The following is a 17,786-nucleotide window of genomic DNA, read 5'->3' on the forward strand; positions in this document are numbered from 1 at the left end:
TGGTCCTGTGAGTGGTCGGGGAGAGCCCGCACGCTGGTGGCGACAGCCAGGGCGCGGCCCCCAGAAATGCCCTCCCCGCCCCCCGCAGAGCCAGGAGGCCAGGAGGGTGACAGCCAGGCCCTGCTTCCTCTGGGTGCCCCGTGGAGACCCAGGAAGGCCTGACCTCCACTCCTGCCCGCTGCCCCTCCTCCTCCCCCTCCTCCTCAGAGGAAGATCACCGGGAAGCACACCTCCGGGGGAGGAAGGAGAGCGTTTCTAATTCAGAGTCGGAGAGAATGCACATCTCCAGGGAGTTGAAGAAGAGAAGGCGGGGAGACAGTGAGGGCCGCTCGGGGGGGTTGGGAAAGAAGGGCGCGCTGCTGACGGCTCTGAGCCCCATCCTTCCAGCGGGGGTCCCCGGCTGCAGGTCTGAGCCTCTGAAGGCTCTCTGTGCAGATGGGGCCTGGCAGCCTCTACTTTCCCATCCAGGCAATGGGTGCGAGGGGAGCAGGGTGCTCAGCCGCGTGGCTCCCTCCGCGGCTCCCTCTGCCCGGCCCCACCTCCTGCTCCCAGGGAAGAGGAGGAGGAGGCTGGTGCCCTGTGGCTGCCGCTGTCATGCTTGGTCAGGGCCAAGGCCAAGGCCACATGTGACCCACTGGGGGGCTCCACCTGTGCCTGTCCACAGTCCACTGCCCCCCTTACTGCTGGACCAGGCCCTGTGTGGGGGGCGGGTGGGAGGGCAGCACACCCACTATGAGGCCTGTCCAGTGGGTGGACGTGGGCAGCTACAATGAAGGTCGTGGGGTTCCCATTACCCGGGTGTTCGCTGCACACCTGGCTTCAGGCTCGGCCCATCCTGCACGGCCACCTGGGCCGAGCAGAGGCCCCCCAGCACCCTGCCTGCTCACCCAGCCTGCCTGCCATGCGCATGCGCCCATGGGCAATGCCACTGGCCAGCTCACTAGTCTGAGCCCGGCGTGGGCTAAGTCCCGGGGTATTCGCAGGTGTGCGGAGGTGCTCCTGGGACAGGGCTGGGCAGGTCGGCACCATCCCTTCCTCCTGCCACCCTCAGGCCCTGCCTCCGACCACCCTGCTCAGGAGACCCTGGGCCTGGGATGTGTGCATGTATGGGTCACGGGGGAGGCCCGTGTGCCGGGGGTGGGGCCAGAGCAGACCCCTGAGGTGGTCCCATGCCCAGAAATCTCCCTCCACTCCACCCCTCCCACCCTTTCCTGGGAAAAGGGAAAACTGAGGGGAAATGTGACAGATGCAGTATTTTGCAAAATGAGCTAATTGCATGGCAGTCACACAGGGAGATGAGATTAGCAGGAGAATATTCGACAGGGGAGGCCTGGCGTGCTCACGGTGCCGGGGAAAGGCCGTGTCAGCCTGAGACACGGAGCCGGCGCCAGGGCCGTGGGGCGGCGGCCTCTCGCTCAGCGGGGCCCACAGCTCAGTCCTGGGCCGCGTGGGAGCCGGGGCCTCGGCTAAGGAGCCGGCGTGTGCAGGTACACAAGGTCACCCTCACGTCCGGACACCCCCACGGTACGTGCACATGGCCCAGGACAGGGAAGAACACCCGCTCTCACGTGTTCACACCCCCCCCCCCCCGCCCCCCACACCGCCCGGAGCTTGTGTCGGGGTGGGCCTCGCGCTTGTGGGAGCCGTGGCCGTGCCGCTAACGGGCTGTCACTGCGCCCAGAGGCTGAGCAGACACGCCACTTCTGTTTCAATGACCGGCACGTACCTGCTGCCCGGGACGGGCCCTCCACCGGCCGGGGCCGGGCACACCAGCCAGGGTGCTGCCTCCACTTCATGGCGCCCCACTCCCCAGCCCTTCGGCCCGTGGCACTCTGGGTGCACAGGAAGGTGGGACCCCCAAGCGCAGTCTAAAAGCAGCCCCCAGCAGGCCCTGTGGCCCCCGGGCCCCACGTCGAGGACCTGAAATACAAGCTCCGAAGGGCTTCAGGCCCTCAGGGCTCTGGGCTGGGAGGTGCGACTGACGCTCAGCTTGCACTGGGACTGATGGGTCTGGGGAGCAGGCCGCCCCCCCCCCGCCCCCGCGGCTGCAGGCTCCCACTGCTGCACCCCAGTCACCCGGGTCCCTCCTGCGAGACCATCCCAGTCGGTTCCTGGGGGCTCCCCCTCTTACTCCGCAGCCTGTCCCGGGAAGTGCCTTCAACCCGCCTCCGGCTCCGCACCGACTTGCCCTGACTCCCCTCCCTGAGCCGCTGCAGCTGAGCCATCCCGAGCCCCTCTCCCTCCCCGTGCCCTCCTGACAACCGCGATGGCCTCCACTCTGCACCCCGATTCCCGTGGGCTGGAGTAAAACTCCACACCCCAATCCAGAACTCGGAGGGCCTGACCCTGCTCCCCTCCCCGCTCTCCTCCGGCAGCCACACTGGACTCTGCCTGATTCCCGGCCCCCCCCCCCCCCCCCCCCCCCCGCCAGGCTCCCTCCATGCTGTTCCCTTTCTCAGAAGGCTCTTCCCTGCCCCCTGGGAGGCACGCTCCTCCCCTCCCGCCTCAGCCTCCGCGCTTCCCGGTTCCCGTGAAATCCCAAAGCGAGGTCAGTGCCAGGGACCTCCTAAGCCCCCGCCTTGCAGCAGCGATAACCCCGGCACATACGTGTCTACGAGCAGCCGAGTCTCAGCTCAGACGGCCTCTCGGCAATCCGGCACTCCTGCCAGGTGAATGCTTACGGCCCCACTTTACAGACAGAGAAACAGACTCAGAGAAAGGACACCGCCAGGCTAGGCCGTGCAGCTGAGGTATCAGGGCTGGAGCTGAGACCATACCTGGCCTTCTGCCTCTTCTTAAATTTTTTTTGTTAATCCTCACCTGAGGGTATTTTTTCCATTGGTTTTTAGAGAGTGGAAGGGAGGGAGGGAGGGAGGGGGGTAGAAAGAGAGAGAGAGAGAGAGAGAGAGAGCAAGAAACATCGATTGGTTGCTTCCTGAACAAGCCTGACTGGGGGTGGGCGCTGGGGGGTGGGAAGGGGGAGATGGGAGGGCAGGGATTGAGCCTACAACCCAGGTATGTGCCCTTGACTGGGAATCGAACCCGTGACCCTTCAGTGCACAGACCAACACTCTAACCATGAAGCCACACCAGCCAGAGCTGGCCTTCTGCCTCTTGACCCAGTTGCCTGGTCCGTGCCCCGAGGCCTCTGCCTCCCGGGTGAGTCACCCTCCCAGGCTCATTTCTGGAAAACCTACCGATGAAGTGGGGGGCGGGGCGGGGGGAGTCTCATTCCCGAAGCAAATAGAATTAGAGGCCCGGCCATGCGGCCAGCTGCTCTGGTCCCCAAGCCGCGGGACAGCCTGGGCTAAAGGCGGGGACCTGGTTCCCTCCAGGCTCGGGGCCTCTGTTCCCGTCCGTCTGCGAAGCCATCCCTCAATCCAGCCTCCAGCCACCAGCCGAAGGCTACCTGTGTGTCCCTCCCAGGGCTGGCTCCCCGCCCAGCCGCCCCCAGCCCATGCCTGCACAGCTCACACCGATGTCAGCTCGCCTGCTCAGGCCCCCGTGAGTCCCCCCTGGAGTTCTGACCCCGTCTCGCTGCCTGTCTGGCCATCTGCCTGACCACTCGGGCCTCCTCTCCTGGGACTGCTGGACTCGATGACTGCGAACACGGGAGGGGAGGGCCGGGGCTGGGACCGGGGAGTCAAAGGGGTTCTGCCTGAGGGTGGGGGAGCCCCCAAGCTTAGCCTTCAAAGGCCCGAAGGCCGCGCCTCCCCGAAAGTTCCCGAGCGGGGCCGAGTGGGGACGGTGCGGACCCTCCTGAGTCAGCTCCCTGCTGGGGGCTGCCCTCGCTGGTTCCAGACAGCTGCCCAGCCCGGCCTGGCGGTCCTGTGGGTGGACGGGGGGGGGGGGGGCGTCCCAGGTTGGAGCTGCCCGACCCGGGCGGCGGGCGGCTGGGGCCTGGCACCTCCGCTATCGCCGTAACTGGGCTCCAGCTGGTGTTGACACAGCAAACACAACGCGATTCCCATTCGCCGAGCGGCGTGGGCAAACACAGGAGGCTCACAAAGGCCCGCGTGACCGGCCTCCCAACACGCCCGCCGCCGCCTGGGCCGCGAGGCAGGACGCGTCCCCAGCCGGACAGCGTGGCCCGGGGGCGGGAGCTGGGGACGGGCCCGGCGAGGTGCCCAGAGAGGGGCGGGCTGGCGGGAGGGCCTCACAGCCCAGGGCTGGCCCACACGCTGGGTGGGGCTTGAGGGGCTCAGGCGTGTCCACGGGGCCCATCCCCGGTGACACCCCACGAGCATCCCTTCCTGCATCGGGGTCTCCGAGGCCTGGGCACAAGCTCTGATGACAGATGGGTGAGGCTATGCGTGTCCCTACTGCACAGGAAGGGAAACTGAGGCCCGGGGCAGAGTGAGGGTGCGGCAGAGCCGTGGGTGAGCCCCCAATTCCTGGCATCTTCTTCCTCCGAGCCTGGTCCCCGGCACCCTGTGCCCTGGTGCGCCTTCCGGAGGGGACTCAGGCGCGGCCAGAGGTTCTTTCGGGGGCAGCCAAGGTCAGCCCCGGGAGGACTGTGGTCCGAGGCGGGATGTCGGACTCCAAGGAACAGAGTCGGCAGAGCCAGGCCAGCAGGCAAGCCCCTCCATCACTCCCACCCCCCAGCCTGGTCACGACCCACGGCGCCCACCCTGGCTCCACCTGTGGCGTGGGTCACATCCCTGTCACCTTGAGCGGACTGCGCTCCCCGCCAATCTGTCCCCGCCCCCTGCACCCGCTCACCTGGTGCAGGGCCAGGAGACAGAGTCTGAAGGCGGGACAGGCACCTGGGCACCTGCTACCCGTGATGAGCCAGGCCCACGCCGCTCGGAAAAGTCAGGGCCCCCCTGGGCGAGCACGGCGCCCGGGGCTGGCCGCCCCCCAGGTGTGGGCTGCCTTCTCAGTGCCCGGCCGCCCCCGCCCCCGCCCCCGCCCCCAGGCTGGGTCTATGCCCGGTGCCCTCCCACCAGCCCCGTGGGCTCACTGCTCCCCAAGTGCGGCTGCCACAGCGGAGGCCTCGTTTGCTGTGTATTTTAAGCCACAGAAATGGGGGGAGAAGGGCGACTGGCTGCCCCGGGGCTGCCTGCAGGAGGGAGGAGCCAGGCTGACAGGTGCAGCTCCGGCCCCAGATCGCAGGCGGGAGCCCTGCCCCCGGCCTCTGTCCCCTCTCCATCCCTCTCCCACGCGGGGGACACAGTGACCCACAGGCCGCACCTGCGGGGGTCCCTCCGCGGCCCACAACATCCGCGTCACTCCGCTCACCCTCGCTCCTAGGCTCAGGCTGTGCCTTCCTCCGCTCCCTGCGCCACCTTCCACCTCCGAGGAAGGCTGGCTCAGACCCCACCTCCTCCAGGCCGGCGTCTTAGCCTCGCCCCGTGTCGCCTGCTCTGCACAGGGGGACCCCACGGCTTGTTGGCCTGTCTCCTTGACGTCCGGGGTCCTGGAGGACAGGGACGAGCCAGGCCACCTGCTCGCCCTACCTCAGATACACCCCACCTCCCCCAGCCCTCACGCGCGAGGATTTCAGAACAAAGGGCCAGACGCTATTAAGATTCAATTAAATCTCTCACTTCTCGGATCCTAAATTAGGCTGGTCTGTTCCTGTGGCACCTGCCCCCTCTGCTGGGAGGACCCCGGGAGGGAGACAGCCTCCCTCAGCGCACGCTTCTCTGGGGAGTGGGGTCCAGCGTCTCCTCCGTCTCCTCCGGGCTCAGCGCTCGCTCCTCCATTGGCTGACCCCCTCGCCCATGTCCTAGATCCCCCCAACCCCCCATGGAGGGCGGGGTGTAGGCCCATGGCTCCCAGCTGCATCTGCCGCCCTCTTCAGCCCGCCACCCTCTCCAGGGACCCCAGTGGCGTCCTGAGGTCCTGCCCCGGGGGCCTCCCTGGGGCGCTGCCCTCCCCTGGCAGACGCCACCCTGGCTCCCTCTGTCCCAGCCAGCAGGCCCTGCTTCCTCTGGGTTTCTGGGCGACCTGGGAGGGGCGGGCACACAGGCCCCCGAGCCGGGTGAGCAGGGCGCCCTGGCCGTCTCAGCCAGGCAGGGGCTGGGCTGGCCTCGTCCGTCCGAGCCTGTTTCCTCGTGCCAAGCGAGATCCTGCCTCCCGGCGCGTACAGACTGGGTCCACAGAGGGCGGGCCGGCGGTGGGAGGTGTGCTGGGACTGAGGGCACTGCCAGGGCAGGCACCTGGCATCCCGAGCAGAACCACAGGCAGCAGGCTCAGAGGCCCCGTCTGGGGGTGAGGCCTGGGCCTGGGGCCCTTCAGCCAAGGTGCCCGTCCCCCAGGAGGTGGGCGATGCTGTCAGGGCAAGCAGGGCGCGGAGCTTCCGGCCTGACCCTCCCCCCCCCCCCCCCCCGACCTTCAGCCACTGGGGAGAACGCAGCAGGGAGGGTGGGTGGAGGGCTGACCCACCAGGCTCTGTGGGCCTCAGGGACATTGGACCCGAGGCCCCTAGACCCTTCCTTTGGCCGGTGGGAGCTCAGGAGCCACCACAGCACCTCGGACCCCTCCTGCGGCACCTGGGAGGAGGAGCCAGGAGAGACCCAGCCCCGACCCACACCCCGACTTTCCCGAGGCCCCCAGACAGAGGCAGCCCCCCCCCTTTCCTGAGGCCCCCAGAGAGCGCCAGGCCCCTCTGACCACCACTAGCTCAGGCAGGTGGGGGAAGAGGAGGGAATCATGTGTTTCTTCTGAGGATCGTTCGGCCCACCCACCTGCCCTAGCCACACTTCACATCACACCCCGCGTCCTAACCACACCCCCACACCACGCCCCCAAACACAACACACCACCTGCCCCGTCTCCCTCTTCCTTCCCAGGACACCAGCTCCCTGCCCCAGCTCAGCCCGGAGGCCCCCAGGGGTCCCTGGGCTCTGGCCCGCCGGGAGGCCGTCCCACACTCACGTCCCCGGTGGCGGGAGCAGCCTGTCTGCCCACGGCTCCCGCGGGTGTGGGGAGAGGACGGAGTTCCCTTCCCTTCCTGCACGCACGCGGCCACCTCCTCCAAGGAGCTAGCTCCCTCCGACCCCGATCAGGGGGGGTCGCTCTAGCACCTCGTGCTGGGGTTTCTCCTGAGCACTCGCCCCCCCAAGTCCCTCCCGGCTCACTTGCTGGCCTCTCCCTGCAGGGGTGGTCCAGGGTCCCACACACAGGCACTCACAGGGCCCCTTCCCTCATCCCCGCTCCCCCTCCCCGTCCCTGGGGCGGTGGCACCTCGCCAGGAGGGGCAGTGTCTGGGTGAGGGGAGATAATTAGCTGAAAAAACACGCAATCAGGGAGAGAAGGCTGCCGGCCCTCGGCGCCCACACACGCGCCTAATTGGTGCCACGTGCGCGCCTCCTGTCTCGAGCGGGAAAGTGGAAGGTCAAGATCTCTTCATGTTGGGGATGGAGGGCGGCAGCAGCCACTGCCAGCCCCACCGACACACCTTTTAATTGCCCGGAGGCGGGTGGGCGGAGGCGGCTGGCACGGCCGCAGAACCCCCTGCCTGTCTGCCCACCGTCGCTGTGCCTCAGCGAGAACCCAGAGCCGCAGCCCCGACTAACGTTTAAGAGGCTCCTGCTGGGTGACACCACGGCTCTTGTCCTCGCCATCTGCTCGTCCAACCCCCGTCAGAAGGCATCGGTGGCCGCCAGCTGCCTCGATGCCGAGCTTTCCCCCCCAAATCCTTGCCGCCGCCTCCAGGCAGCCCTGAGCTCACTCTTGCCCCTCGGACTGAAGGGACCTTCCTCCTGTCACCCAGCCTGTCCGCCCCTCTCCGTCCGTTAGACCAGGGGTTCTCAACGAGGGGGGGCACTGCCCGCAGGGGACAGCTGGCAATATTTGGAGACATTTTTGGCTGTTACACCCGGGGGCGGGCATCCTGCTGCCTGCATCCTATCGGGCACCGAGCAGCCGCACACAGACAGACCTGCTCCAACGCCAGCCATACCAACGCTGAGACACCTGCGAGGGGCAGCCTGGGATAGAGAGCGCGGCGAGGGGTTGGGGGGCGGGCAGACTCTCCTTCCTGACGGGCACCATCCGCCCCCGGCCCTGGCCCCTGGCTCACTCCCGCTCCTCTGAGCACCCAGCCCAGAGCCAGTTCCTGAACAGACCCGGTCACGCTGCCAACAGAGCATCCGTTTAATTGGGTTAAGTGGCCATTAGCGGCAAAAGCAGGGCGGCTGCGTGCGGAAGGGTTTTTAATTTTACTCTTTAAATGATGCTCGCTCCCCGGAGAGGCCGCTGACGGTGGGAACACTGCCCACTGGAGCCCCCGGTACCGGGGCCGCAGCAGCACCCCGTGTCCCGTCCACCGGGGCCTGGTGGGGGTGCGCAGGGAGGGGGTGCTCAGTGCCTTGTCTCCATGGATGGTTCCTGGAACTGGGAGACCAAGGAAGGAGCTGCGGGGGCAGGGACGGGCCCAAGGTCACGGGGTCATCACAGAAGAGGCCAGAACCCCATCTCCCCGTGGACAGCAAGTGCCACGTGGCCCCTGGTGGTAGCACAGAGGAGGGGGGAGGGGAGTGGGTGGGGGCTGAAGCCCAGCTGCCCGGATCTCACGCCTGCCTTTGCTGGGAGACCTGGGCCAATGGCTTAACAGTCTGAGGCCCAGTGTCCTCAAATGTAGAATGGGAATAATAAGAGGAGTGGCTCGTGGCTGGCAGGGAGGGTGTGGGGCGATCTGGCATGTTCCAGCTCATCTCAGGCCGGGCACGTGGCAGGCACGCAGACGGAGGCCGGTAATCATGGGAAGGAATTCATTCTGCCGTTTCGGGGGAAACGCCCCAGGCTCTGAACCTCCACAGAGCCATCTGCGGAGCGTGAAACACACAGAGTCTGACGCGGCGGGCTGGGCTGGGGCCTGGGCGTCGCGATGTAAAAGCGCCTCAGAGGGCTCCAGCGTGCCAGCCGGGCCCCAAACGCCATGTGGAAGGTCCTGGCCCCTCTGGAAGGTCCTGGCCCCGGACGGTGGGCAGAGCCGAGGTGGAACGTGGGTGTGGGGGGGAGGGCCGAGCTTCAGGCCTTGGTCTCGTCCTGGGTGCCCAGGAGGCCTCTCCACCGCCCCCGGCTTGTCTGAGGCTGGAGGTGAAAGCCCCCTCGAGAGCAGACGTCTCACCACCACCGATGGCCCCCAGACCTGCTCCGGCCCTGGGCCTCCCCTTCGCCACGGACCAAGCCCACTGGGCCCCACGCCCTTGGCCTTGGCCTCCACAGGAGCCTGGAATGCCCGCACTGGGGTCACTCCTCACCTTATCCAAGCCAGTGCCTCTCCCACGCCTCTCCTCTGAGCCCATCCACGCAGCAGAGGTGCCAGGGATGGTGCCAGGGATGGTGCCAAAGGCGGCACAGCCTTCAGGACACTGTTCCCACTGTGGCCTTTAGAAATGATGGCTCCTGGAGCCGTGGGACCAGAAGCATGGGGCAGGGATGGTCTCATGCCCCCACTTTACAGAGGGGAAAACCAAGGCCAGGGCTGGGACTGGAGTGAGAGCTCCACCCCAGCGCCGGCCCGCACACAGTAGGCCCTCAGTGAACGGAGGAAGGACTACAACCACGCAGCGGTGACCTTCCTGAAAGAGGGGCTGGGGGCCGAGGCCCCGGGGGAGGAGAGGAGAGAGTCCCGGTGGGGTCCCACTCTGTTCCCAACCTGCTGTAAGGAGCAGGCATCTCCCTCCCCTTCCTGGGACTCAGCAGTCGGGCCCGGGCTCAAAGGACCCATCTCCCGGGGGCAGGGGTTCCTAGAGAGGTCCCCTCGTGTCTCCGGAGCCGAGGCCCCAGCAGGTCTCCCAGACCCGGGGCTGCCGGCTGCCCGTGCGGCAAAGCCCCGACCACCGCCTCCCGCCGGACGCGTGGCCCATAAACCACCTGTGCGGCGTGGAGACGCGTTACCAACACTGATGGTCCCTGATTAGATGACACGACGACCTCCCGTCCTGCGATGCTCAGTCCCTCTTTGCAGGACCCACGTTCACCTTCCAGACCAGGGCAAGAGGATTGGCATTGGACTACTGGATGGGGTCCAGGGAGAGAGGAACCATGAGGTGGGGCTGCGGGGGGCCCAGACCCCCAACACCCCGCCCTCCACGTGCACCCGGGCTGCAAACAGACGTGGGAAAGGCGGAAGGGCCAGACGTTGGTGAAAGGCACATTTAAACATAATGAAGGCCCAGGAGGGAGGAGGACGACCGTCCTTTTACTCTGGGACACGGGCAGCCGCCAGGGGGCGCTGCAGGGGACTTCACCTGCCGGGGGAGGGCCGGGAAGGGAGGGCTGGGGGCTCCCTGCTCACCTCGGGGATAACGTGGGCAGGGGAGGGCCTGGCTTAGGGTCCTCGTGACCTGGGTTCAAGTCCGGGCTCTGCCACACCCTGACCTGCTGCAGGGCACCCCGAGTTTCACGGTCCTCTCGGGGAAGTGGGCGTCCCTCACGGGGTTGCTGCGAGAAGGACGTGGGACACTCAGCCCACCAGGGCGCGTCCTTCCCTATCGTTGCGCCCCTGAGCGTCACCTGCATGTAGTGCCACTTGCACAGGCCGCGGGCTGGGCTGCAGAGGGAGTGGGAGGGGCACTGACCCCTGGCCTGCCCCGCGGGGCCGGTCCTGTGGGTCCGCAGGGGGTGGGAGGCCCCCCCCATCCCATGATCCAGGTCACACTGGGGCAGGCAGGGGACCCCGCTCCTGGAGAAGGGGTCCTGGCTCTCTCCTGGGGCTGGATGTGGTGGGGTTTGCCCTGAACGTGGCCTGAGCCTGGGCACGGCTCCCGTGGGCTGGCTCACTGCGTGTGTGTTTGTTTCAATAGCTTTATTGGTATGTGATCCGCAGGCCACACAGTTCACCCACACAAACAACACAAGTGGTTTTCTAGCGTGTTCAGAGCGGTGCGCACGACCACACCGAGTTTAGCACGTTTCATCACCCCGGAAAGAAGCCCTGGACCCATCAGCAGACACGCCCCGCCCCGCCCAGCAACCACCAACGAGCGCTGAGGCCATGGCTTTGTCTGCTCCAGGCGGTTCGCAGGAAGGGGATCCCACGCTAGGGGGTCTTTGCGGCCGGCTCTCTCGCTTCGTTTAATGTTTCCAAGTCCCGCCCGTGTCTGTGTCAGCGCTACCTCCCTCCCCGTTTCTGTTGTTAATCCTCACCCCAGGATTTTTTCCCGTTGACTTTTTTAGAGAGAGTGGGAGGGAGGGTGAGAGGGAGAGAAACATCGATGTGAGAGAGACACATAGATTGGTTGCTTCCCACCTGTGGCTCAGACCAGGTATGTGGGTGCCCTTGACCAGGAGTTGAACCCATGACCCTTCAGTGCGCAGGCCAAACGGTCTAACCACTGAGCCACACCGGCCAGGGCTGCACGTCCCTCCTTCTTATTGGACTGGTCTCTGACACAGGCCGGGGCGGCTGCAGTTGTGCCTCTGATCTGGGGGCCGCTCGGACCCCTCCCTCATTCACGGTGTGACCTGCAGCTCCAGGAGCCCCTCCCCGCTGCTGCCCTGGGCTCGGCCAGCTCTGGACAGCGGGTGGCGGGGGTAGGGGGGGCTCTCTCACCTCACAGAGCCGCTGTGCTCGGAGCCGAGAGGCCCAACCACTCTGAGTCTAGAGGGGAGACCGAGGCCCAGAGGGAGGCAGGGGACCAGGCAGAGCCGCGGGCAAGCAGAGGCTCCGACCGTGGCCACAGCCTGCTCCGCGGGGCTTTCCGGTTCCCCTCACGCGGCCTCCCCATCGGGCCAGCGGCCCAGCCTCCAGTCACAGGCAGGTCACCGTCCTGCAGGTGCTCGCCCCGGGACACTTACAACAGCAGAGCGAGGGGAGAACCAATAGGAGGCAGAGGCGGACTCGGCCGGGGCCCCTCCATCATACCCACACCGGGTCCCCCAGACCCCAGGTCACCCCGCGTGCAGCCTTGCCCAGATCATACCGCCCCGCTCCCGCCGCCGCTGCCACGTCCCCGCGGCGGCCGGCCTGCATTCCCGGCGCCAGGAGGCCGCGGGTTCTCGGGGGGTGAGGACGAAGCCCCCAGGTGCAGGGCCACCCCGCCGGGTCCGCCCTCCATCCCACGCTCGCGCCTACCTTCAGGGCCTGCACCTTCCTGGCCAGCAGGCCCTCGATGTCCCCGGCCACCTTCTCCACCAGCGTCCGAGGCTCGTTCTCCTGCACCGCGAACAGATTCCGGTTGTCCCTGTAGATCTGGGAGGAAGCAGAGCGGGGTGAGGCCAGGTGTCCCACCGTCCCATGCCCCCCCTCCACGCCCCTGCCCCCCCCCCCCCCCCCGGTCACGGAGACAGAGCGCCGGGGTCTGGGAGGGGCCAGTGCGCTCTTGGACTTGGAGGAAGGACACAGCACCGGCCGCAGCGGGCCCTGGTTGTGGTTGTCGCCGGCGCTCTGGAACTCAGGGTTCCTCCCCCAGGGGCCGTGAGCAGCACCCCCTGCCTGGCTGCGTGGTGAGAGCGGCGAGGGGGAGGGTGGGCTGGAGAGGAGTCATGAAGGGGCGGGGGCAATATCACACATAGCACACCACACACCAACACAAGATGCCCTCACGCTCACGCGTGTACACACATCTCCACCCCCACGGGCATCCCACACCGCCACCCCTCCACACGGGCTCAGGCAGCTGCACCCCTTTTCGCTGGCGCTGCCCCAGGGCATTTGCAGAAACTGTAGCGGGAGCTCTGGGTGCCCCAGGGGATCCTCTGTCATTCCAGGCAGAGAGTGGGGGCAGAGACCAGGGAAGAAGAGGAAGGGGGGGAGCGAGTCTGCCCCTCCTTCCCCCTCGGGGGGGCGTGCACATGGGCGTGTAACTCTGACAGTCCGAATCTGCGTGAGCGAGCGTGTTACGGCTCAGCACACATCCACCTGTGCCGTGCTGCGTGCTGGGGTGCGGGGGGAGGGTGTGAGGAACAGAGCCTGGGGGCTCGCACAGTCGGAGAAGCAGATCCGTGGGCGTTTCTGTTCGTAGCTGGATGCCTGCGGGGGGGGGGCGGTGTGCATGCACTGGACACCCCTGCAAATGCCTGAGGCTGACTGGGTCCAGGTGTCCATCCAGGTGACCCAGGCAGGTCGGTGCCACCATGACCGAGCTCCCGCCACGGGCTGTGCAGAGGAGGGGTGTGAGAGACCGAGAGGGGTGAGGAGGAGGAGGCGGGAGGCGGCGGGAGAGGCTGCAGTGACAGGCAGGCAGGAGCGATAAGGTCGGAGAGTGACAGAGGGGAGGGGAGATAAGGCTTGGGCATCTGACGGGGCGGGCGGAGGGGGGACTGGGCGCCTCCAGAGCCCTGCCCACCAGCGCCTGGCAGCCCAAGGGTTAACGCTCCGCACAAGGCGGCTCGCTCTCCCCTCCCCCACCCTGTCCCTCCCGGCCGCTCTTTTCTCTTTGTCCTTCTCTTAGAACAAAATAATTTGTGGGGAAGTTGCTCCTTCCCACAGAGCAGGCGATTCGAGGGCGACCTGCGGGGATAAAGAGCCAGGAGCTGCTGAGTTCCAGGGGACGCCAGGCCAGGCTGGGCCGTGCCTCGGACAGAGGTCCCCCATGGAGGCAGAGGTCAAGGAGGGGTCAGGGCCCGGGAGCCTCTGGGAAGTGCAGGGAGCCTGGAGCCCAGAGCCCACGGCTGGGGAAGCGGGCTCCGAAACGGGCGAGGGCGGATCAAGGACACACGCCTGTGAGTGGGAGCCAGGTCCCCATGCTCCCTGCCCCTCCCGCCCAGGTTTCAGGAACCAAAAACACCCCTTTCCGGACCCCCAGCCCCCGCCACACTGCCGAAGCCTCGGCGCAGCGCACCCGGCCCACTTGTGCCAGCAGGGGGCGCAGCTGCCTGGCGGCTCCGGGCACGGGATGCCGCTCTCCCACCTGATGCCCCGTCAAGGTCATTCCAGGCGCCCCTATCCCGGGCGTCCAGAGCAGCGCAGCCCAGGCCTGAGGCTGGGCCACGTGACCTGCCGCAACTCCCCGGGGAGCGCAGGGTTCCTCCCCGCGGGACCCGTGTCCCTCGCAGCCTGGCACGGTGACTGGTGACCGGGCAGGGCCGGGGAACCGCCAAGAGAGCGGGTCTCCAGGTGGCAGGGTCACCCTCCACCGCCCAACAGATGGCACGAGGGCTGGGAAGCAGGGGACCCGCCGAGAGGCGCCCCCTCCCTGAGCCTCTGTCCGATCTACTGAACGAGAGGACGGCAGCCGCGCGCCACAGCCAGCCGCAGCAGGAGCCGCGCCGTGGTCGCCGATGCTACCGTCCACGGCGCCAGGACCCGGCAGGAGGAACCGGCCCCCTTCCCGCCCACCCCCTCCTGCTAGATCTGCACTCGGAGGGCCCGAAGCCGCGCTCCACTCCTGGGCCCACAGCCTCGGTCTCTGGGGTCTGCCCCCCCCCAGACCCCGCCCCCCTCCTCCCTGGCCATCTTGTCCTTGTCTCCGACACCTCAGCCTGTGTCCTGGGGGTGACGACGGGAGCCAGACACAGGGACGCCACAGCCCCCTCCTCGGTCTCTCCCCGAGCACCGGGCCTGTGTGCGTGGCCCCTCGGCCGATGCCCGGGGCCCAGGTCCAGGTTCAAGAGCAGAGCTCTGGGGCCCGCTGGACCCGGTCTGACGCCTCCACCCTGGCCTGCAGCTCATCTACCCCTGGGACCCCCCTTCCCGTGGCACCTCCTGCATGCACCTGCGGGCCTCTGGGTCCCCAGCCCCCGCGACTCCTCCTGCTGCCCCTCAGCTGACGCTGCCTCTGCTCCCCTCCACCTCCCCCTGCCCATCCGACTCCTCCCTGGGCCACGGGTGGGGTCGGGAGCCAGGAGTGGCTGGGGGGGTGAGGACACAATTCTAGAATGCAGGGGCTGGCCCAGCCACCAGCCAGGCCGGCCTCCCCATCCCAAATGAGCCCCTGGGGTGCAACAGACCCCCTCCCTCCTGCCCCAGGTGCCTCAAACCTCTCGCTAACACTCTCCTGGCCCTGCTCCCGTTGCCCTGTCCCCCGGGGGGGCCCTGAGCTGAGCCCTGTGTCTCAGAAGAGCCGGAGACACAGTCCAGCAGATGGGCCCAGCCGGGGGATGGGTCCTCTCTCCCCTCGTGCGGTCGGGGAGGTGCTTCCACCCGCAGGCCCGGCAGGAAGCCGGGGAGCTCAGGACAGGCAGGCCCGGGCGCACGGGGTGCAGGGCTCAGCAGCCGCAGCGAGATCGCATGCCTGCGGGTGTCCTTGGCCGCGAGCTCGCTGGAAAAACCCCACAGCCCGGCAGCGCAGCCTGCACGTCCCCCCACCCTGCACGGCTGCTGGGCCCAGAGCGAGAGACGGGGTGCAGGTCCACAGGTGGCTGTCGCTCTGCACCAGCCGCGACGGGGAGGGAGGGAGGGGCGGCCTCCCACAAGGAGGTGATGGGTGGCCGGGGACAGGCTGTCTGGAGCCAGGTGGGCACAGGGGAGGGCGGAGGCAGTGGCACAGGGGAGGGTGGGGGGCAGTGACACAGGGGAGGGCAGAGGCAGTGGCACAGGGGAGGGCGGGAGGAGAATTCAGGGGGTAGCTGGGACCTTCTCACTCCCAGGAGTCCCAGCTCCCTATTCCAGACCACGAGTCTGTGGCCACCACTGACCTGGGCGTCCCCCTCTCCTGAGACCACCCCTCAGCAGCCACTGAGCCCGCTCCCTCCGTCTCTCCCCTCATCTCCTAAACCGCCCCCTCCCCCGTGCTGGCCCAGCCCTCCCTTCCAGCTCCAGGAATCATTAAGCAGCTTGTCTGGCAGCCTAGGGGTTGCCGGGTCGGGGGCCAAGGCTCAGGGGCACCCGGCCCTCTCCCAGCCGCCTGCTTCCTGGGTGGCTCTGCATAAAGGGAGCTGAGCCTGGAGGGCACCTGGAGGCACGTGACCTCGGATGGGCACCTGATGCTCACGGGGCGGGGAGCCAGCGAGGTCCCCACGGCCTTCAACAGTCCTGACCCGGAGAGGGGCGCCCGGGACACGACAGCCACCCCGAAACAAAGCCCCAGTGACCTGAACGGGCCCCCACCACCCTGAGCGGCAAAGCCCCGGAAGCCAGCAGCACCCACCCTGTCCAGGCAGAGGAAGGTGGGGGGACAGGAAAGGAGGGCGGGAGGGGCAAGGGGGGGAGGAGGGACCGCGGAGGCCACAGAACAGCCCCGTTCCCCGAGGGGAGGCTCTGGCCACCCTGGGCAGGTGCTTCATACACTGGACCGCCCTGATCCGACGACCCCTTCAGGTCACACCCGTCGGCAGCCGGGACACAGGGCCACGGCAGCGCTCAGACCTGAGCCGTCCGACCACGGCCCCTGCGTCAGGCCACACCCCACGGCTCCGTGCCGAGCACTTAGCCCACTTGAAGGTGAGGCCTCTGGCAGAGGGCGTGCGGGGGAAGCTGGCGGTCTGGTGGGTCTGAAGGGGGCCTGGGCAGAGCCAGGGCGATGCTGAGGGCCGGTGGCCCGTGGCAGGCGGGCGGCCGTCCTGGGAGGGGGCGAGGGGAGGCCTGGCAGAACCAGCCTGAGCGACTAACCAACCGCCCAACCCTGTGAGCGAGACAGGCACGCGGGCTCGGCTCCTCTCCGCAGCCAAGGTGAACGGCCCCAATCTCCGGAAAATTAAATCAGAGAGAAAATGGAACGAGAAAGATTTGACGCAGGCCGGGCCCTGCCGCTGGCTGTCCCCTCAGAGGCCCAGGCTCCGCGGGGGGTTCCGTGGGGGGCTCCGCGGGGGCCTCCAGCATCCCGGACCCCTCCCCCTGCCCAGGGTGCCAGGCAGGCGGGGGGAGCTGGGCCCCACGATCGGGCGCCTGCGGGTTTCCTGTCCGCAGCCCCCTCTCGCCACATCTGGCTGTCGGGCCCCTGGTCTCGAGAGCAGCAGTGTGGGGCCTCCAACTGCCCGGCCCTCGTGCCAGCAGGTCTAGAGAGACAGCAGCGTGGACCAGCGACGGGGCTCCCTGGCCTGGCCTGTGGGCAAGCGCCGGAGGCCACAGGGCTGGGCTGGAGGCGGGGGCAGTTGCTGGAATGGGGTACCCTTGTGTCAGGGACGAGGGGAAGCTTGGGTGGAAGATAGGGGGTCATGGGGTTCAGGGACCCTGAGTGGGGCCAGCAGGGAGGTGGGGTGATAGGGGACGGGACATGATCGGGTCAGGGACCCCAGCCCGTCAGGGCAAAGCCCCTGCCCTCGGCGCTGCCAAGCTGCTGCCCCGTCTCGTGCCTTTGTGGGGAACGACTGGGTTAATCACCCTTGAAGACCACAGGACGGACTGATGGGGCAGCCGGGGACCTGGGGACCCCTTCCTCTGAGAACATGCAGGGCAGAGCCGCCCCGCCCTGAGCCCGCAGCCCAGCTCCTGACGGGACTGAGGGGCGGCCCCCAGCAGGTGCACGAGAACCCCAGCCCAGCTGCTCTGGGGACGCCCCAGGCCCTGGACCCTTGTGGCTGAGAGCCCCCTGGTGCCGGCTGTGGCCTCCCCCCCCTTCCTGGTGCGGACTCAGAGTAGGGGTAGGGCAAGGGCAAGGGCCCGGAGCCCTCAGATCTCACGTCGGTGCCCAGGCAGGGGTTCGATGCCACGCTTCACCAGCGGCTGGCGTCCCCAGCTGCCACGCTAGGGTCCCCCGTGGCCATGCGGTGCTGCCACCACCCATGGCGGGTCGGCTCTGTCGTCAGCCATACAGATATGCAGTGTCAGTCACAAGCAGGGTTTGTCCACCACGATGCCAGCTGTCACAGTATAAAAACTGGCCTTCACACTGAGGAGGGGTTTCATGGAACAAACTTCCTGTTTGGAGGGGACGCAGACGCCTACCCAGGCCATTACCACGTGGCCCTGCACGGGCTGCGATGGGGGACACGAAGGCAGGGAGGGGGCA

General features: G+C 67.7%; 1 protein-coding gene across 4 annotated transcripts in view; it reads right to left on the minus strand.

The window, feature by feature from the left end:
* CACNA2D2 (calcium voltage-gated channel auxiliary subunit alpha2delta 2) overlaps nucleotides 1-17,786 on the minus strand; it is an 85,563-nt gene that overhangs the window by 38,831 nt on the left and 28,946 nt on the right. For all 4 annotated transcript variants that reach the window (XM_054729607.1, XM_008155334.3, XM_028132661.2 and 1 more), the window contains exon 2: nucleotides 12,032-12,148. In XM_054729607.1, the coding sequence (XP_054585582.1) occupies nucleotides 12,032-12,148 (117 nt within the window). The remainder of the gene's footprint in view (nucleotides 1-12,031; nucleotides 12,149-17,786) is intronic.

Source organism: Eptesicus fuscus, chromosome 18 (genome assembly GCF_027574615.1).
Source record: "Eptesicus fuscus isolate TK198812 chromosome 18, DD_ASM_mEF_20220401, whole genome shotgun sequence".
NCBI classification, from domain to species: Eukaryota; Metazoa; Chordata; class Mammalia; order Chiroptera; family Vespertilionidae; genus Eptesicus; species Eptesicus fuscus.